Source organism: Trachurus trachurus, assembly GCF_905171665.1.
Source record: "Trachurus trachurus genome assembly, chromosome: 14".
Taxonomy (NCBI): Eukaryota; Metazoa; Chordata; class Actinopteri; order Carangiformes; family Carangidae; genus Trachurus; species Trachurus trachurus.
Window position 1 is genome coordinate 3719985 of NC_139903.1, and position 22621 is coordinate 3742605.

The following is a 22621-nucleotide window of genomic DNA, read 5'->3' on the forward strand; positions in this document are numbered from 1 at the left end:
CACTGAGTTGTCATAACAGGAAACGCTGTCACTGTGGCTGCTGCTGCTGCTGCTGAGTTCTGCTGTTTACAGAGTTCAGGGACGGACGGAGCTCTGGAAAGACTGCGCTCATCTGCTGTGAAGCTACGGCTGCAGAATGAAACCAAAGAAGACTGAGCAAGAAGAGCAAGAAGAAGCTTTCCAGCGTTGGAGCCATGAAAGAACGAAAAAACGAAAACGAATGTGTGAGTGGCGTTGCTCTTCAAACCAGAGCAAACACCTTCGATTCAGTGGATCCTCACTGTGACTGCTGATCTGCTGCAAACTCCACATTACCACCCAGAACATTTTTTATTTAGTTTTTTGCGTGTTTTCTGAGCAACATTAGCAAAAAATTCGCTAAAATGCCACCGAGGACGACTTTTACCGCCAGTGCTCATCATGTGTGTATCGTATCAATGAAAGAACATGACAATAAAACACAATGTGAATGAATACATGTACTCTGCCCTACAAAGGCAAAGTGCAGTATCTGTAAAAATGCCAAACTGAGAAAAACAGCTTTTTGTGTGTTTTTCATTGTCAGGTTTAAGCATCAAATTATGAATAACTACCAAGTCTATAATTGATTAGATAAAGGTGGACTGAATTAAATGTATTTTGTAGTTTGTCTTTCTGACCAATGTTGACCGTTTTATGGCATATTTTGTGACCAATTTTGACAGTTTTATGGCAGATACTGCACTCTTGCCTTGGTTTTGATGCAGATACTGCACTTTGGCTTGGTTTCAGAGTGCTTTTTTGGATGGACAGAAAAATAAGAAGCCCAATAACTAATAAAAAAACCCAATAAACTAATTTTAGCAGTACCAATATCAAATTCTACCAGATTGAAGAGAATATGCCTTTACACTTTTGATTGGTCAAAAAAAAAAAAAATTGGAAAAAATGCAGATACTGCACTTTGCCTTTGTAGGGCAGTATACTGTAGTGGTATAAAGTGTATTTCAGTGTTTGTTCATTCTGACTTTGACGCTGCTGGCTAAGATGACTCAAACCAAACACTCATGATAAATGGAAACTATTATATTGCTGAATGACTGACTGACTGAAAAAAAGAAAGAGAAAAAAAAAATGTTCTCAACTTTGTGTATAAAACCTGCATTCACTTCACAGCCCGGTGAATCATTTTCCAGGTCCTCCCTCACAAAAGCTCCACTGCCAAAAAAATGCTGCAGCAGAAATTTGAATATTACTAATAATAAAATACACAAAATGTAATGAATGCAAGAAACTTTAAATTATTCCAGCGAGTGATGGGTTTCATTTGCAGAAAGCTGAATAATCACATGCATATTCAGCACCGGCAGGAAGAAGATTCATAATGTTATTAAATGAGAGGCTAATATACGGTGTTTGATGGATGAAACCTCTCGGGGAGCCAGAGTCAGAATATCCTTGATACAGAATTGTAATTGTGATTGCAGGACAGGTTTACAGTGTGGGCTCGTGTCCAGAGCTGCAGCATTGATATGTGTGTGTCACTGTCCGAGATCAATAGCATCAGGGTCAGTGCAGAACGTACAGTGACTGCAACACAGATGTCCCGCAGAGAGGAGGAAGAGGAGGTATGAAAGAAAGAGAAGGGAGGAGGAGGAAGTCTCTGGACTCGATGCTAATGACTCATTAGGGGAAGGTAATTACAAACACACGTTTGCTGGCGCGGCCTCTGATACGAAGCTACAGCCGCACACGCAGGGACTAAAAACAACTGAGCACGGCTGCAGAAACACTGGAAACATATACTATACTGTTTGCACACACACACACGCTCAGTTTTCTCTTCCGCTATTGACTGATGTACATGAAAATCTGATTAGAACAGATCCAAGGACACAAGGGCAGGAAGTGAGGGAGGGAGAGAGGGAGGGAGGAGATTTTTCTTCAGCTTGTTGTGAAAGAACTTGCTTCTATAACTCAGGAGAGAAATTCAGTTTTCTCTCTCACTCATTAATCTTCAAACAAGATCTATTCCTACGCTAACACCCGACTGGACAGAAAACGGTGCAGAGAGACAGAGACGGTCTGTTCATAACCCACACGTCTATAGATATACAATATATACGTATATATCTGCCCTACAAAGGCAAAGTGCAGTATCTGTATCTGCAATTTATTTTTGACCAATCAAAAGTGTGGCATATTCTCTTCAATCTGGTAGAATTTGATATTGGTACTGCTAAAATTTCCAGAGTTATTGGGCTTTTTATTTTGCTGTCCATCCAAAAAAGCACTGTGAAACCAAGGCAAAGTGCAGCATCTGTAGCTATTATATAAAACTGCCAAAATTGGTTACAAAATATGCCATAAAACGGTTAAAATTGGTCAGAAAGACAAACTACAGAATACATTTAATTCAGTCCACCTAATCTAATCAATTATAGACTTGTTAGTCTATAGTTATAGTTATAGATATAGTCTTTTTATGGTTGTCTAGTATCAAAGTCTTTACATCTATTATCACTGTCTTACATAACTTGTTGTATGTCACTGTACGTCAAATTAACTGTCACTTTGTGGTATGTGTCATTGCTATATGTTCGGCCTACTGTCTCTATTCTTCTTTTCTCTTGTGTCACTGTTGTCATATGTGCTTTTATTGTCTATATTTTAATGTTATACACCCCCTTTCCCTTGCCCCTTAGGAGGTCTTTCACCTTCTACCAGGCCATTGCCTTAATAAGAATGTATTCTTAGCAATTCTTGCCTGGTTAAATAAAGGTTTACTACTAATACTTGGTAGTTATTCATAATTTGATGCTTAAACCTGACAATGAAAAACACAAAAAGCTGTTTTTCTCAGTTTTTGCATTTTTTCAAATACTGCATTTTGCCTTTGTAGGGCAGATATGTTCATGCAATGTTAACAACAATCTACCAAGGCCACAGATACAATACAACCCCGTGACTTTGTGCGTTGTGCGGCGTTGATCACGTTTACCTGCCAGGCCGTGAGACAGGAAGTGCACATCAGGTGACCGCAGGGTTCGATCTTGACGTCTTTGTCGTTCTCGGCGCAGATCTTACAGAGCTGGAAGGTGGAGCCCATTTCACAGTACAGCTCATACTGCTCCTGTTCAGACAGACAGAGACACGGCCGCACACGTTAGTCACCGACTGACACACAAAAGACATACAGACACACATATACCGTAGTACAATGGACATACACAGTAGTACAGCCTTGGTGAATTGAATTCAGTGATGCCTTCAGGGACCTCCCCTCTATAAGTCAGAGGTTTTTGGTTTTTTGGGGGGGTTTTCTTGCTGATATTGTCGTTTTACGTTGTTTAAGGGAAACGTGCAAAGTAAGAATTTGATGCATGGTTTTAATAACTGAGTATATGACAGTAAACCTCTTGAATCTGGAATAATTTCCAGACATTTCGAACTAGGATGTTGTCTACAAATGCTTTTATCTGTTCAGGTCAACAGGAATTTGCTTAAAAAAGTAATGATTACCCTCTGTCACAAAGGTTTATACCATTTACTTCCAACATTTATTTACATGTATTTCCAAAAGTGGTCTATAAAACGTAACATGACTGATTATGAATTGAAAATAATTGTAATTTCTCTCTTTAATTTGTGCAAAGACGTTTTACACTAATAGTATATTGTCTTTTATATAATAATTCTCCTTCATTTTACGTTCTTTTGAACTCAAATTAAACATAAAAATAACCAAGAATCTGCCTGCCTTCAAAATAAAATAAAAATAAAATAAATAATAATATTAATCAACTTGCCTTTGTTTTATTTAACTCTTATTACATTCATAACATGTAACTTTCAGCTGTGTTGTTGTGCCCCAGGTTATTGTCTCACAGGCACACGCACCATTTTAGTTAATGGGTTTATGAAATGACTGGGAATATTTACTTATCATCTTCTAAATAAATTAGTAAATGTTTCCACGTACTGTACCCCCACTGAACTACAGGATGGACAGCAGCTGTGCTCTCATTGGCTGGTTTCTCAGCCTCACTGTAATAAATCAGTGCAGAGCAGTGGGGAGCAGTGGGGCAACTATGTGTCATTTAATAACACATTTCAATATAGTTGTTCTTGAGGTTTGAGATTTTGGAGTGGCTCTGAGTCACGTCTTTTTCATTTGAAATAACCCTCCCACACTTATTATATCATCCAGCAGTGGTCTGACACATATTTGATCCGGTTCAGTCAGTTCTCATTGAACACTTTCCACACTTAAATGTCATGGGGAAGACTGAGCCTCTGGCTTTGTGAGGCTAACAAATTCCGTGACCATGTTTTTAAGACGAACACAAACCCACTTGTGTCACTTTGATGTGATCATGAGGCGTCGGCTCGCATAAACCGGTGAGATCAGGATTGTAGCTGCGACCGTCCGGGAACAAGTAGCTGCAAATGAGAAAAAGAAAGAAAAACGATTATTTGAAGTCAGGTTTTATTCATTATGTTCTTTGAAAACACTTTGCTTTCCAAAACTCCTCCTTGTCCCTTTAAAGTAAAGTAAAAACTATTTCACTAACTGCACTATTTCTTCACATGTTCCATCTACTGTATGGCTTTGACATGTTACATAATGTTCTCCAACATATGTATATATACAGCTCTGGGTTTTCCATGGAGTTTTTCCTCAGTGGATGTGAGGGTCTAAGGATGTTGTTGTGATGCCATGTAAAGCCCTTTGAGACAAACTGTTTGTAAAAACGGGCTATACAAATAAAATTGCCTTGCCTTGCCTTGCCTGGAAAACATTCAGAGACCACTTCAAAATGATCAGTTCCTCTGGTTTTACTATTCATAGCTATGTGTTTGAGTAAAATGAACACTTTTGTTTCATTCTATAACCTACTGACAAAACTTCTCCCAAATTGGAAATAAAAATATTGTCATTTAGAGCATTTATTTATTTGCAGAAAATGGCAAATTCTGGTGTTTTCAGACCTTGTATAATGCAAAGAAAACAAGTTCATATTCATTTTAAAACAACACAACACTACTTTTTAAACTTAGGAAGACTTTAGAAATCAACATTGGTGGAATAATCCCAATTTTTAATCGCAGCAGTGTTTTTTTTATTATTTATTTATAATCTTTCTTCCTCATTAAATCTGATTTGGTTCAGGTGATCAGCTACGTAGAGTGAGGTGCTTGTGTTGGAGTTCAATAGACACTTGAGTCGATGGCTGCCATACATGTAGAGAAGCTGGTTTATTATGTAAGAACATTTTGAAATGGTGTCTTTATTTTTTCCAGCTATACGGCTCTCAAGCAGCAGCAGCAGTCGAAGCACAAGTGACTGATTCTGGTTTATGACTGACACTAAATATCAGCTGTCAGCAGACGTTAAAAAAAAGTAAAATATGTCCATCAGCATTTTTTACAGAAGTCAGCAGAAACTCTTTCCTGCTTTAAGTCAATTTTACAGATTAATTCAGCATTTACAAGGCTGGGGTGGGTATGACCCCCGTGACTGAGAGTTGATTAATGTGAATTTCATTTCAGTCTGAGTTGGAGTCCCCCCCCCAAATCCCCCCATGATCAAAAACAGAGGCGCTTCAAACGTTCCCGCCTCGGCCGGACTGACAGCCAAAGGAAGCGAGATGACACACGCCGAACGGCTGGAAGCATCTTTGTCAGATTATCAGGTAAGAGAGGAACAGATGGTCGCACAAAACAACTTAAAGCACAAAAAAACTGACTGACACCAAAAAGAAAACATCTCGTTTCATCTCCCAGACAAGAGCTGTACAGTATCTTCAATGTTCAATCTTCTGTGCTCTGGTCTGCTGGTCTCTGGGACATTGAAGCGACTCTCTCTGTGCACAGATCAGTCGGTGGACGGATGGATCAACTCGGCTTATAAATATACAAACTGTGTGAGTTTAGAGAGGAAGAGCGTGTTTTTTTTTGTGTGCGTGAGGTGCATGTTACTTGTACGTACAAGCCCTCCCTGTAGCCGTCGATGAGAGCCTGGAACAGCGGTTTGTTGTTGGGGATGGTCTGCAGGATGTTGCCGTCGTTGGTCACGTAACCGATGGCCCACTGGCCGAGCCGCGTGCAGCTCAGTCTGAAGATGTAGCTGTCAGAGAGAGAGAAAACAAGAAATACAAACGTTTTGAATAAAATCTAATTCACTTTGAATGATAAAAACTGTTGCATCTTTAAAGGGATAGTTCACCCAAAATTCAAATTTCACTCATTATCTACTCACCCTCATGTCGACTAAGGGCTCCTCTTCCCAGTTCGTCCAATTTGGATGAACCGGGAAGAGCATTTTGGGGCTTCAATACAAGACGGACATTACATACGAGCAGCATGGAGGTATTTGGATGTTTTTTGGTGTGTCTTTTTGTTACGAAGACAGTTGGTATCCATTTGCAACCGTTATATGGACATGCACTGCTACGCCGAGACCCCCTGTAACTCAGAGAAGCCACGGAGGACTCTGAAACTTCTCCCAGCCCTTAGTCCACATGAGGGTGAGTAGATAATGAGTGAAATTACAATTTTGGGTGAACTATCCCTTTAAATACTGTATCTGCTTGTTAACATATTATGTATAATAATATAATTGTATGCCCCTATGCTGATTATCATAATCTTATTGTTTTATAATAATGGAATTAAATCCTTATTATGTTATTATATAATGATTTCAAGCCCTAAATATAATGTATGTGATGCAATTTTTTTGAGTTATCATACAGTTGTTTTATTCACACATGGACCAAACAGCTGTTTAATATTCGGCCTGGGAACTGACATCATCTGGGATTATTATTTGCTGAGTGTTCAGTTGATGTTTATGTTTCCTGTTTTCACTCAAAGTACTCAACATACTGTACAGTCACATAAACCCGCGTCTTAGCACTGATCCTAAGAAATATATGCAAAGTGTCAAAGCACTTCACATAACTTGGTGTGTTGCTAAAATGGTTTTTGCTCAGCTTTAGTGTCCAGATGCAGAGATGACATGATAGATAGATAGATAGATAGATAGATAGATAGATAGATAGATAGATAGATAGATAGATAGATAGATAGATAGATAGATAGATAGATAGATAGATAGATAGATAGATAGATAGATAGATAGATAGATAGATAGATAGAAAGAAAGAAATTAAAAAGTAGCTTGTTTTTAGACACTTTTTACTTCTTTCAAGCATATTTTCACTTGAAATAAGTAGAAAAATCTGATAGTGGAACAAAGTTTTTCTTTCTTATTACAAGCACAAAAAAACTTGCTTTCACTGGCAGATTTTTCTACTTATTTCAAGTGAAAATTTGTTTCAAACAAGTGACAATGATCTAAAAACAAGTTAATTTTTAGGTGATGAGTCTTATTTTAAGTGGAAAGAGATTAGTTTTGACTAGAAATGAGACATGAGACATTCAACTATGTATCGCTCTTCATCTCATTGCCCAAGCCTTTTCAAGAAATAAAGAAAATGCAAATATATTCAACTGAGAAAGATGTTTTCGCTTCTCAGCATCGTCTAACCACACAAATTCACACTTATAGAGTCATAGAAAGGACAGCAGAACACAAAATGAATTTCATTCTTGTATGTATAAAACATAGAACAGTGCTGCTGTGTCTTTCTTTCAAGTCCAAGGGATTTCCTTTTGGATTCAGAGCTGAATACAAAGGAAACAGCTCAGCTCAAGGTAAGAATCTGAACATTAGCAGTGAGAAAGAAAGAAAGAAAGAAAGAAAGAGACGGGGACTGTGGATGCAGCTGTAGTGGGTTTAGAGCAGAGTCAAGGGAATGGATCGAGCCCCGACCACAGACTGAGCCACTGCAGCTCTGGCTGAGCTGAGGTCAGTTATGATCAATACGTTGTGGGATGGATCATGGATGACTTTTCACCACTCTGTAACATCTGGCTTATCCCAGGTGCTTGGACAGAAGTCTGTGTGAGTGTGTGTGTGTGTTTGAGTGAGTTGAAATAGAAACATGTAGCAGCTCATCTGATATGACTTGTCCTCGCCCACACAGCTGTGTGTGTGTGTGTGTGTGTGTGTGTGTCTCTGTGTGTTTGTTCCAGTGTCGGTTCATAACAATGGTATTTTGCATGATTCACTACTCGATCAGGGGATCAGAGCCCCCATACATTAGCATAATTAGACACCGGCTAACCCCCCCGTCGTCCTCCTCACTCCCTCACCCGCCCGCCCGCTCGTCCGCTCACTTCCACACAGACACACATTTCCTGTCCTGTCATTATCCGCTCTGCTCGACCGTGTTGGCTACACCAGACCGGCTAATCACAGAGCGTACGCAGCTCTCCGTCCGCTCAAGGCTGTGGAGGCTGCTCGCAATAAATTAGAAGTGTTGCTATAGGTATTTTCTCAAGCTACACCCCAACCCCCCCACCACCACCCAACCCAACCCCACTCCACTCCACCCCAAACCTGACCAGGAATAAACCATCGTGTTTGGCACCACACCAAAAACTCAAGTGTTGTCTCATTTTATGTTCTGCACTGCAAAAACTCAAAATCTTACCAAGAATATTTGTCTTATTTCTAGTCAAAATGTCTCATTTCTAGTCAAAACAAATCTAATTCCACTTAAAATAAGACTAATCACATTAAAAAGTAGCTTGTTTTTAGACACTTTTTACTTCTTTCAAGCAGATTTTCACTTGGAATAAGTAGAAAAATCTGACAAGTTTTTCATTCTTATTACAAGCACAAAAAACTTGCTTTCACTGGCAGATTTTTCTACTTAACTCAACTGAAAATGTGTTTGAAACAAGTGAAAATGATCTAAAAACAAGTTAATTTTTAGGTGATGAGTCTTATTAAGTCGAAAGAGATTAGTTTTGACTAGAAATGAGACATTTTGACAAGAAATAAGACAAATATTCTTGGTAAGATTTTGAGTTTTTGCAGTGATGTATGTCACCTAACATGATGAGTGAGAATTCATTCATTTCTTCACCCCCCCCTCCCTTTTGCTCCTTATCGCAATTTATCCATCCATATCCATTTACTCGCTTGCTGTGTTGCTGTGTCATGTCTTTATATTTGCTTAATGTTTGTCACTGGTATATTGCACAATAAAAAAAACAAAAAAACCCCTCAAGTGTTTGTTTTTCAACCTACGGTAGTTTATCTAGAGTTATAATAAATATGAACTTTGTCAAACGTCAAACTTTGTCCTAATTGTTGTGTGTGGTCTTCAGTTATGGCTTAAGTGGCTTTTCTGAGTCAACAGTGACCTTTGACCTTTGACATGAATCTAATCAGATCGTTCAATAATCAGATCAGATCTTCGGTCCAAGTGAATGTTTTCGTGACATTTTGCCACTGCAACACTGACCTTTGACTTTTTGTTCACAGATTATAGAATATTATAGATGTTATTAAGATATCGTACACACAAGAAAAGGATGGATTTGAGAATGGAGTGGAAAAGAAGAGACAGGAATTGAGCCAGAGTCGGTCTATTCGCTTCCACTCTACTCTGAAGTTGTATAAAACATTTCTCTGTGGGATGTGCTGCTCTGTTTGTTTTTTTTGTTGTTTAATTGATCTAAACCTGAAGGATTCCCTTCACTTTCTCTTTCAGTCTTGGGATCATTTACTCTCTACTCCGGTCTTAAGGTCTGAAACAAAGATACGACACGTTTTATGAATATATACAACAGTAATAAGGAGCTTTGGAGGGGTTGTTCAGATTGCAGCTCAGAGGTGTGACAGTAAAGCATGACATGTTTATGACTCATATAATCCCAAATGAAAATTCATAAACAGCCTTTATTCTGACTGATAGCCGTTTCCTTTGAGCCCGCTGCTCTCAGCCGGTTTGTTACGCTGATCAACGCTGTAAATATTCATGAGCGCGTGGAGCAGACTGAGGAGATCAATGGTTGTATCCGTGAAAATTGGATCCTGAAAGAGCTCGTTGACTTTCAGACCTGGCTGTGCGTCAGCTCGCAGATAACAACAACAACAACAACAACAACAGAGGAGCTGCAGGTGACTGTCGGCAGAAGTTCAGATAAGTTGAGGGAGAACAAATCATCAACAGAAAGTTATTACAGACCAAACTCATTTTGTTATGAACTTCCTGGATGAAAACCTCATTTCTTTATCAGCTTCTTAGCAATAAAGTCCTCCATGAACATTTTATGATCGAATGAAGTTAGATGAGATATTTCTCTCATAGCACCGATCTGAATTTATCAATGTGAGAATCAAATCATAATCAGGGCCCAGTTGTTCAAAATGAGTATTGTAGGGCAGGCAAAGAGTGGAATACAATACCACAAAACATAAGAGAGTCCATTTCATACGGTGCATTTAAAGCCAATCTAAAGAAATGGTTAATAGAAAACCAAATTTGTCAACACTAGTCCCTGAATCCCCTGTAGTACATGGCTTAATTAATTAATTGTAATTTGACATGTACTTGTTGTTCTTGTTGATATGTGTGGTTGAGGGGTAAAGGGAGTTCTGGTTGTGGATTGGAGGGTGTTTGTGCATGTGTGCGTATGGGTGGGGGTCAAAGTGTAATGTTGCTGTTGTAAATATTGTGCATATATTTGTCTTAATGTAATTTGCTACCTTTATTACAGGTCTGCATTTACATTTTATCTTTTTATCTTATGTTCATTGATGTACACTGTCCCTCTCATATAAATAAATAAATATAAATATAAAAGAAAAGAAAGAAAGTAATCTGGATAAAAATTATCCAGATTTTGAAATCCCTTTTTTGCTATCCAGGATCACGTAATCCGTCTTACTTTTATCCCAGTTGTTCAAAGCAAGGATGGATCGGATCAGTCTGATCCTCATCCAACTTTTCAAGATTACCAAATCCGGCAAATGAGTGCTCTAAATGTGTATCACGCTGAAGGCTACAGGTAGATAAACATCAGGGAGAACAGCAGCATGGGGTCTCTCAAAGTGTGTTTATTTTAAAACGGGGTGTATGTGTTGTTTTCTGTGCTGTTTTTTGTGTCTTCCATGTCTCTTAAACAGCCAGACCTGACCCACAACAAATGAATAAAAAAAAAAATTGCAATACATTAGTCAAACACATCGTGAATATTTATGTGTTTCAAATTTGGACTTCAAAATTCAAAATACAAATTTCAATTTTCATTTAATTATCCAGTAGTTGGAGAAAAGTTTGTTTTTTTCCCGAAATAATCAAAAGTTAACTTTATTTACTTTAACACAAACATTTTAAAATCAGGTGCAAAATATCAATGTATATACAGTATAATACTACATTATAAATTCTGCTTATTTGACCAATCTGAATTTAATTTAAATGACATTTTGTTCCTGAAATACTCCCTGAGTCCACAAAACTGCTGGGATCAAAGTTATCCCAATCCTACTAAAAACTTTTGAACAACACAAATTGAGGATTTGATCCAGATTAAAACCAAGACTGGATTACATGACCCAATCGGATCTCAGAATCCGTTTTTTAGTTTTGAGCAACCCATTTTCAAGATTTGCTCCAATCCATTATCCAAAATCCATTTAGATGTAGATTTAGACCTTTTGAACAACTGGGCCCTGATGATGACACCTGTGGCTGGTTTGTAATAAGAAGCTGCTAAGATCGAGGTAAAGAAAAGAAGGTACAGGAAACTCTAAACGATGCAGGTGTTTGTCGTCTGCTTGTGTGCCGTTAATTGCTCATTATTGCGGCCTTTTTGTTGTTGCTGTTGTTTTAATTAAATGTTGTCATCATTATTTCCTGGTTAAAGATTCAGGGTTCCTCCTCACATGTTTCATTCAGGAGCAGCAGATCCAATCAGGGAAGGCTGATCTCACCGGGGCTCAGCCTTTGATTTACGAGACCCAGTTAAACTAATTAGTGCTGAAGGTTGAAACTTCCTGAGGGGCCGAACGATGACGGATCATTTGAATACACAGGGTGTAATAAACCCAGTGAGTATTTTCTAAATCACTGATGAGTATTTTAGGTATTCAATGACGCACACACACACACACAATAACACACAAACACAGTCACCACATACCTGCCAGGCTTGTTGATGTACTTGTGAAGTCGGGCTTTGACTTCATCGTAGGTGAGGAAGGCCATGTAGCCGGGGTGAGTCACCGCCAGGAAATTCCAGTTTCTCAGAATTGATCCCCATGGCTGAAAAAAAAAGACCACACAGAGTTATTCTAACTAAACGGATTATGACACATCATGTGTTTACTATTTTTTCATACTTGTCAGCATGAAATCATCCCGAGTAAGTGTTTCTGCAACAAGGAAAAGATTGATAAATGGTATGTCAACTTGGCTGAATTCTGAGTGCCATCAAATAAAAAAACAACAACAACAAAGTGACTGAGAGAGAGTTTTCTGATGTGTAGTTTGAGGAAGCAGCTTATGAGCTCCAGCCAGTTTGTGTTTGGCTTTGTTTACAGTTGGTTTGAGGTTTTCTGCAGGAAAAAAAAACTTAATGACTCAGCTGGAAAGTTTAATAAGAGCGTGTTATAAAAATAAATGTATGTGTTGCATTATATCCAGATATAAAAAGACTTTGACACCTGACTTCACAGCACAAAGACGAGAAGAAAGAAAAAAAACTATTTAGCATATGAATCGCAGTATAAAATGTGTGAGCCAGCTTTTTTTTTTTTTTTGCTTTTTTCTTTTGTAGAAATTCTGCAGAAATATCCTGGAGGAGAAAACTGGTTGTGACAGAGAAGCTGTTAACAATCAGATCCCCGGGTTAAGAGCATAAAAAGCTGTGGTCCGTTGCGCTGGCGGGCATCAATGGGGTTTTGCCAGTTGGTTTCCATGTGGTGCCAAGTGCCACGACATTCACCTCCATCCATCCAGCCCCGTTTAGCTGCAGCTCATCAGGGACAATGATGTGTTGCCCTGACTGAATAGCTGGTTTTGGCAGAGGAGGAAAAAAAAAAAAAAAAAAAAGAAAAAACCTTGGAATTACTGGCCTTTGGGCTGAAAGAGGAACGGAGCGATCTCTCCCCTCTCTAACCACTCACACTGTGAGTTTGTGGATTTGAGCAGTAAACTTGCACAGTGGCCCAGCCCAAAGAGGCAGGAGGCGGCCAACTGGAAAAAAACACTAACTACTGAGTGGGACACAGACTGGAAAACAAGTAAAAACACCATTCTCTCCTTCTCTCTCTATCCTTTTGTGGTAACATCTCATAACTATGTCTTACTGTACATCGGTTTCATCATTTTGTACATTTTCACAAAAGCAACATCGTGTAGTTTCCACAACCTCCTCCTCCTCCTCCTCCTTCCCCACTCTGTCCCATAAGAAAAAAAAAAAAAAGTTCGACCAGATTTGTCAAGACTTACAGGGATTACAAAATATCTCTGGCATGGGTTTGTCAGAGTTTTCCCTTTTTGTTCACTAAGTCATCCCTATGATCCCTCTGCTGCCTCCCACCAGGATTCCTGACCGGTGAATCAACAGGCGAGGGACCACAGGAGACCGACCGGCCTCAGCTGACGCGCACGCCGGTTGCATCAGCCAGTGACTTGACTTCGCAGCAGCAGGATGAACCTCGTAACCGGAACTTCATGACTGTATTCACTTTAAAGGGATAGTTCACCCAAAATTGAAAAATTTCACTCATTATCTACTCCCCCTCATCATGTGGACTAAGGGCTGGGAGAAGTTTCAGAGTCCTCCGTGGCTTCTCTTAGTTACAGGGGGTCTCGGCGTAGCAGTGCATGTCCTTAAAACGGTTGCAAATGGATACCAACTGTCTTCGTAACAAAAAGACACACCAAAAAACATCCAAATACCTCCATGCTGCTCTTCCCAGTTCGTCCAAATTTGACAAACCGGGAAGAAGAGCTTCGAGAAGCTTCCACTACAAAACAAGCTTGAAATATAGACTTTTTAAATGTATTTCGGGGCTTCAATACAAGACAGACATTACATACGAGCAGCATGGAGGTATTTGGATGTTTTTTGGTGTGTCTTTTTGTTACGAAGACAGTTGATATCCATTTGCAACCGTTATATGGACATGCACTGCTACGCCGAGACCCCCTGTAACTCAGAGAAGCCACAGAGGACTCTGAAACTTCTCCCAGCCCTTAGCCCACATGAGGGTAGAGAGTAGATAATGAGTGAAATTTCAATTTTGGATTTTGGGTGAACTATCCCTTTAACACCGACACACAAGTTTGGTGAGTTCACGAGGAGAAGTCGTACTGTAGTGATAAATCAGGGGTTCGAAAACGAAAAAACACAGATAAAATCATTCCATCTTCTTCCATTTTCAAGTTCAAAGTCGTCAACGTGTAAAAGTAAAAGATTCTTTCTGCCAGAGTAAAAATTCAGCTTTAAGGCCTCGCCGCCGCACGCCCACACACAATCTTGAAGCCACATGGGCCAAATAATCCGTCGACAGGAGGGAGCTCACGACACGTACATCCACACAACTCAAAGAGGAGCAAAAATATAGACACAAAAAAAAAACATCAAACAAAAATAAATATATATATGTTCTCTACATTTCTGTAAACTCTCTCTCTCTGCATGCGTTCAAACATTGTTATGCTGCTTAGAATAAACGGTGCTTGAAGGGCCGGAGTTCAGTGAGAGGTACGAGGGTTCATCACAAAGTTATTTATTTAGTATCAAATGCTTTCTGCTGCAGCCTTGGATCGAAGATAAAGAGGTCAAAATCAACAAACAAGATGAGCTTCACTTGTAAACACTTAGAGGGGACAGACTGGCTTTGTTTTTCTGAGGTTATTATTCCAGGCTTTTGTTTTTATTTAGTCATGGTGAGTAGACAGAGAGACAGAGAGAGAGAGAGAGAGATGCAAAAATTGGAAAGACAGAACAAAGACAAAAAGTCAGTCAGTGACATATTGGAAACTTAATTTGATAGTTACTACATATGTAGTATAGGCATTGAGTATTCTGTCATGTATCTTCCTATATGTAGTAACCAGATAGTTATAGTGATTCCTTTAATGAATCCTGTTCCGCAGCATTTTTTAAAAGTGGGGTTGTATGATCTCCAAATAGCCCCTAAGTACTTTAATTGCAGTAGAAGACTCTCTGCACTCCTCCCGTTAGCAACGGCAGCCCATAATAGCCCTGCCCAGAGATTTACAACATGCATTTTTGTGAATGGACCAAAAGAAACGGCCTATTTTTGTGGCCTAAAAGAGGTTTTACCTGAAAAAAAATACACAGTTCCATTTCTTTCTTTTTCTTATAGCGAACAATGGAACTGTGTATTTTTTTTCACGTAAAACCTCTTTTAGGCCGTGAAAATAGGCCGTTTCTTTGGGTCCATTCACAACAATGTATGTTGTAAATCTCTGGGCAGGGCTATGGGCTGGCGTTGCTAACGGGAGGAGTGTAGAGAGTCTTCTACTGCAATTAAAGTACTTAGGGGCTATTTGGAGATCATACAACCCCACTTTAAAAAAAATGCTACTATCCCTTTAATACTATGTATTGCTGATGCCCTATGATGGCAGCACTAAGAACTGATTATATTATGAGCACTAACTACCTTGTGCCACCGCAAACGTGTGTTATGGCCTTACAAATGTATATTTATTAATCTGAATTGAATGTGTCTTTGGTATTTTGGTACTATCGCAAATGTGTGTATTGTCTTACAAATGTATATTTATTAATATATCTTTGGTATTTTACCTCATTGTTGCTTTTTTTTTTAAGGTTGCCTTTTATCATCAGGCAGAGGGACTGGCGATGAAAATTAGCTTTTTTTAGCTAACTCGGGTGCATTTACATTTGTTTTTTTACAATTGTTTATTAATGCACATTGTCCCTTGTCAATAAATTAAACTGAAACTGAATTCAGTAATTTGGACCAACCTGGAAGAGGCGTGTGAAAATGTCAAACTCAAAGACAGAAATGTAGTCGTTGCAGGTGAGGTCGATGGTGGATTTGAGGGCCATGGCCTCCAGGCCTGAGCTGATGGGATGCAGTTCGTGAAGGCACTGTCTGAAGACTTTCCATGGCACTATCGTCCTGCAAGACAGCAACAAGTCCAACCATTAAAAATTCACATAAACACATACAGTAACCTCATTATTTAGCAGCAAGACCCTGGACTGATGATCGCATGCAGGTCTGACTCTGTCACAGCGCTGGTTCTGCATCGCTTCATCATCAAACTACGCATCTAATATGATATGAAGGGTATGTATTTAAATTTATATTACAAAAGTGAAGCCAGAGATTAGATACAACAGAAAAACGCCCCAATAAACGCTGAGAATTCACAGCTAATGCGTGAAGATTCATAGATAAGATCGCACTTTCTGCTCATGCAGCTGCAAAAAATATTACCGAGCACAGAAAAAGGGGGTTATTATTATAGAGTCTATGTAAATATGATGGTGAAGTGTGGTGGGGGAGAACGAGCATGTCTCGCCCACGACTGATTTCGATGGGTCATGATAAACAAAATGTAGCTGTTGTTGCTGTTGTTGTTCCTGTCAAATGTCAAGTTGCCAAAAGCGTCTGTGATCAGCAGCCTCAGTGGCCTTTACAAAGTGCTGATGTGGTCAAACACACGGGGTTAATCTCACACCCATGTTTCTCACTTCCTGGCATGATTAAAAGCCTCGGCCACAAACCCACAATAGACTTGACAGAAAGGAAGAGGGGCAGGGGGATCTGCAGAGAGATCGGCTATAGTGCTGAACCTGAATCAGCTGCTGTTTTCATTTTTATCATTTTTATGTTGTGCAAGATCACAAATACAGACAAATACAGTATGTGTGCACGTATTGCACACACTTTATGTACTAATTCTCTTTGCATTAGTTGTATTTTTTTCTACTTTTATCTATTTTACTTATTTTAATGTCCTTCCTTCATGTTATTCTCACTATATGCCGAGTTCCTTGTATGTGTGATAACGATTGGGCAATAAAAGCTATTCAGATTCAGATTCAGATTCAGATTCAGTGGCATTAGACTACAAAACCTTAATCAACATCCAGCCATTCCTTCAAAAACGGAACTGTAATATATGACATGTTGCTGTATGTGATGTGTTATCCTCTGGGTATGTGAACATAACACATTTATAATTCAAATGTCTTTTTATGTTGTGCAAGATCACAAATACAGACAAATGTGTGCATGTATTGCAAACACTTTTTGTACTAAAGCTCTTTGCATTAGCATTTAGTTTAGTATTTTTTTCTACTTGTATTTATTTTAATGTCCTTCCTTCATGTTATTCTCACTATATGCCAAGTTCCTTGTATGTGTAATAACTATTGGGCAATAAAAGCTATTCAGATTCAGATTCAGTGACATTAGATTACAAAACCTTATTCAACATCCAGCCATTCCTTCAAAAACAGAACTGTATGACATGTTTCTGCATGTGTTATCCTCTGGGTATGTGAACATAAAACGTTTATAATTCAAATGTGTTTTTCTTTTGAATTCAAACATTTATTTGGACTTTTGAAGCTCACAGAATATCAGAATCTCATCTATCAGAACAGAATCTCAAGTATACCTGCATAGATAGGGCAATGCATGAATATATTCAACTTTTTCATAGGTCATGGACTTTTTTTTATTTTTACAAATATGCTTTTATTTTGTCTGCACATATACATAAATTCAATATATTCATATATTCAATACATTACATTTGCATTGTGCTTTCAACACAATGATCAGAGACAAGGAGCTGTGTGGTAAAGAAGCAGAGAGAGCAGCAGGCTGGTGTTAAGATAATGGAAAGAAATGTCACAGCAGCTCCTGAGCTCCGAGCTGAAACAGCAGGAGAGGAGAGAGCGTCACTTTTTAATACCAGCCAGAGTACGAGGGGGGAAAGAGCGCAGAGAGAGAGGGAGATAAAAGGAAGAGGAGACAGCGAGATAATAACTAGAGAGAACACAGCACACTTGAAGACTTCATGACCTCAGAGTTCAGCTTAATGTCTTTTGATAGAAATCAAGGATATAAAGGAAGAAAAAAAAAATAGCTGAAGCAAGCCAGCGCTGATGGGAACATTGCTCTCTGGTTCAACGCATGGCCGATTACTTCAATATCCACTCGCCTGAGTATGTGATGTGAGCCTCACACACACACACACACCCACTGATGAGTTTGACACCAACTTACTGGAACCATGTGATTCATTATGCTGCCGTGTTAAACAGCATATTCAAGCTGCACGTCAAAAACAAGCTGGTTACCACTGCAATTTAAAGCAGAAGTAAGTGATATATTTGTGTTAATATAAGTCTTAAATAGTTATATCTTCCGACAGCAATCACTTACATAGAGTGTTTGGTCTGAAACACGGGTCTGTCAGTCACTCTGCTCTGCTCTGAGCCGAAGAGAAAACATTTATCGTATCCTACAGTTTTTATCCAATGAGGAGAGAGAACGGCATGCAGGGCTGTGTGTGCAGCCAAGGGACGCCGTGAATGTGGCGACGTAGGGACGAGGACTGTTATGGTGCGTTCAAGGAAACTCGTATTTTTCCGACCGTGAAGTCGTACCAGTTCGATCTGGTACGAGTTCACGGGTCGGAAGTTACGAGTGGCCGTTATAGTGACTTTCACAGGTAAAACAGGTCGTAAAAACAGGAGTGGGTTGCCTGGAACGCTACAAAGTCGTAAGTTGTGACTTGAAGCTGTAATTTACGATTTCAAAAGCCTGCCTGGAACGCAGCATTAGCGAAAACGACAGGACCACTTACTTCTGCTTTAACCAGCATATATATATATATATATACACACAACACACACTGATATATAAATACACCACAGATTAGATAACAAGACTGGTAAAAAACTGGCTGGTTGGACCACATCATGTTCACAGCTGCAGCTCTTCATCAGTCTGCTTATCTCCTCCTCTCTGAGCTCTCAAACACTAATACACATCCAACTCTCAATAAATCTGTTCTTATGCTGTGTATATTCTGCTGTAAGACAATGAAACAAGTTTAAAGAGGCCACTGAGACATGTCTCATTAAGACATCATGTCAGCCAGCGGTCTGCCAACACACAAGACGCCAGTTTTAACTCTTATATTCTGCTTTGTCATGAGGGAGTTGTCTGGTTTGCAGCGCTCGCTCGCTCAGTCATCATCGCAGGTTCTTTTCCTCTTTTTGTTTTTGCAAAAGTAGAGTCTCACGTCCCTCCAGACCATAATTTATCATAGCAACTACTATGGCTGATGGAAAATTATACAAACAGTCACGAAAAAAGTTTAAATGAAGCACAAAAAAACTACAACTACAATCATGATGAACCGATGGAGCATGTGCAAGGCTGAGCTCTACTAATCACATACATATACTCGATGCATGCACATAGACACACACAGCAGCAGCAGCGTATGGACCATGTGTCCTGTCCTCCATGATGCTTTTCAACCTCCCTAGTATTTTTTTTGCACACTGTAGCACTTTATTACACTGTATTATACTTGGTTTTGTTGTGTTCTCAACCCATCCTAGCACAACTCCATCAACAAACCCTGTTCTGGTCTTTGCATTGTTGCATCTCCATCCATTTTATCCATCGTAAACGGCCCATCTCACCTACATTTACTAAATTGCACTATACTTCCTGTTTTTTTGTTTCTTCGTTTGTTTCTTTGTTTTTTATAGTATGGTAGTGTCATGTTAACTGTCTCTCTTTGTAGTTTTATTATCTGTTGGTTTCTGTTTGGATACGTTCCAATTTGTGTACCGATCTTCTGTGGTAAAACTTTAAAGGTCCAGTGTGTAATAATTTGGGTTTATTGGCAAAATCTGAATATACTACCCATGAATATATTTATAGTGTAATATCACTATAAAATAAAATTTGTTTAGTTTTTGTTGCCTTATAATTACTCTTTTATATCCGGTGGTTTTGTCTAACTTCTTGTCAGCCGATGGAGTTAGCAGTCCCCGCCCTCGTCCCTACGTCACCACATTCACGCGCATCCCTTGGCTGCACACACAGAGAGGGCCGCCCCTTTATGCCGTTCTCTCTCCTCATTGGATAAAGGTTGTTGGATACAAGGAAAGTTTTCTCCTCAGCTTACAGCAGAGCAGAGTGACTGACAGACCCGTGTTTCGGACCAAACACTCTATATAAGTGATTGCTGTCGGAAGATATAACTATTTAAGACTTATATTAACACAAACATTCCGCTTACTTTTGCTTTAAATAAATTAAAACATTTAAAAAATTGTGCATGTGTGTGTTTGAACCATGGAGAAACACACAAACAGCCTCCTGAAGACTCAAAGATTGAAAACATCCACAGTCACAGAGAGCAACTCGTCCTTATCACAGAATGAAATCCAAAATGAAAGCAACAGCAGAGAGAGCCACAAAAAAAAGAAAGAAAGACAATAAAAGAAAAAAAAAAGGTGAAGCTTACTTTTCTCCAAAAAACCTCCTCCAGAAGTCGGCGGCATCAGCTTTGGTGATCCTGAAGTTGTCGCCCTGGAACTGTCCCCCGGGGAAGATGGCTTTGATTTCAGCCAACATGTGACTGAAGATCAGAGACAGCTTGGTCAGGTTCCTCCTGCAGAGACACAGACAGTCGGAGCAGAGCACCGTTACGTTAGAGCCTCAAACGCTCAACAGACAGACACCATATGGAAATTATATGACCTTTAAATCCTCTCTGTGTATTTGTACATACATGCATGGGACATGGGAACAGATATTTCTGAAACTGTCTTTGGAATTTCACACATATGATTCAATATGGAGTTTACTGAAACTGAAAACTTGTGATAAAATGTCCCAACTTCTCTAAAGTAGAGGAAATTAATCATAAAAGCTCCACTTTAAATATCACACATCATACTGTCTGTCACATGATGCATGTGTCTGTCGCGTGAAAATGTGACACGATGTGAAAGTAGCCGTGAGAGATATTAATATTCAAAAAATTCAAAATACGTTACAAGAGGTTAAAGGGAAATAAATGTAATAACAAACAGGGGCGAACCACAGAGAAACAGGAAACAGATTCAGCCAATGAATAATCACCATGGGATTCTAAGGAAACTTGAAGAAGTGCTCTAAAACAACACAATAACCACAAAATGTGATGAGAATCAACAACAATAACCATAGCCTCACTCTGCTTCACACTCCTACCTCAAGAACACACCCACACACACACACACACAGCGAGACAGCGGCTTTAAAAAAAAAAATCTAAATAAACATATAAAATCTGATAAAATTGCAGCGACAGCAAACAACGTTACAGGAGCATCAAATGTGTTTGGAGATATAAAAGCACGGTGCAAGAATAAAACATTTAAATAGTTCTGAGTAAATCCTACAACAGGAAGTGGGACACTGGGCAGAGGGTTAGAGCAGTAAGACGGGGCTGAGAGGAAAACACAAGTCTGAGACCGAGTGGCTATTTTGACTTAAAACCAGTCAGTCTTTATTTTTGTGAAATGGTCTGACCTGCATTAGACTGATCTATGAGTTAAATTAAGGCTGGTATATGTGATACTGGCCCACACAGACACCAACACTATGGCATTTGACCCTCGGTATAATAATAATTGCTATTATTAACAGTATAACTGTTACAGGGTCTCTGCAGGTTTCACCAGCTCAAATTTAAGACTTTTTAAGACCTTTTAAAGACCATTATGGATGAAATTTAAGACCTATCATGACAAATAAAAAAACGTACAAAAGAAATGCAAAGTCACAAAATTAGAAATTGATTGCAATAAGTTGCGTGTTAGGCTTGTTTGTAGTTGACAATACATAGATAGAAAGTCATTTCAGCACCATTACACACATACAGAGCTAAGCAAAAACATGTATTTGGACAATTGTGCTAACATATTCTCCAAGCTATTACTCTCCCTTTCATTTTACAATGTATAAAATAGAAACATTTGAACAAAGGAAGTCACATTTACTCATTTTTCCATCAAGATTAATATGGTTCTTCAAGCCATGTAATACAGGTAGGCTACTTAAAGCAGCTTAGGTCTCCGTGATCTTATATATCTGATCCATTTTATTCTTTTAAATCTATTTCATATACTTTATTATAATATTACTATATTATATATACTGCACTTACTTATGGATACGTCTTTTAAATGTGAATAGAAAATATTCCTACACTATTACTCCTACACAAATATTTGCACAGCTCATTTACAGAGTCTTATTTATGTTTATTTAATTCCTTTCATTTATGACTTTTGATGAACTTGTTCAAATATAAATTCCTGCTTTCATGATCCGTCTCTTTTCTGCTGTAACATCAGTTTTCCCCGCTCATCTCATGATCAGTTAAGTCTTATATTCTTTAAAGGTGCTTTGAAATCAATTCCTCTTTTGGTGTGAAAACTAAAACGTGCATCTTGTGGTTTCTCAGAGGTAACTGTCTGTCTGCACATTCAAATGTCAGAGTGAACAACAGTATTTATGTCTCTGAATGAGTTCTGAACACCACAGAAAATGACACGTAAATTCTAGAAATAGGTGGCATTTCCTTTTCAAACCACGTCTAATAAAAATATATATACTGTATATATATATAAATATTGTTTCAGCTCCCACAGCTGGAGCGGGATCTTTACAAGA

General features: G+C 38.8%; 1 protein-coding gene across 1 annotated transcript in view; it reads right to left on the reverse strand.

Moving 5' to 3' along the window:
• The window catches only part of cblb (Cbl proto-oncogene B, E3 ubiquitin protein ligase), a 68490-nt gene that overhangs the window by 26882 nt on the left and 18987 nt on the right, over positions 1–22621 (reverse strand). Inside the window, exons 4-9 of the mRNA XM_083986409.1 lie at positions 20424–20570; positions 15877–16033; positions 12049–12170; positions 5972–6109; positions 4335–4422; positions 2981–3112 (exon numbers count right to left, since the gene is read on the reverse strand). Coding sequence (XP_083842535.1) covers positions 2981–3112; positions 4335–4422; positions 5972–6109; positions 12049–12170; positions 15877–16033; positions 20424–20570 — 784 coding nt within the window. The remainder of the gene's footprint in view (positions 1–2980; positions 3113–4334; positions 4423–5971; positions 6110–12048; positions 12171–15876; positions 16034–20423; positions 20571–22621) is intronic.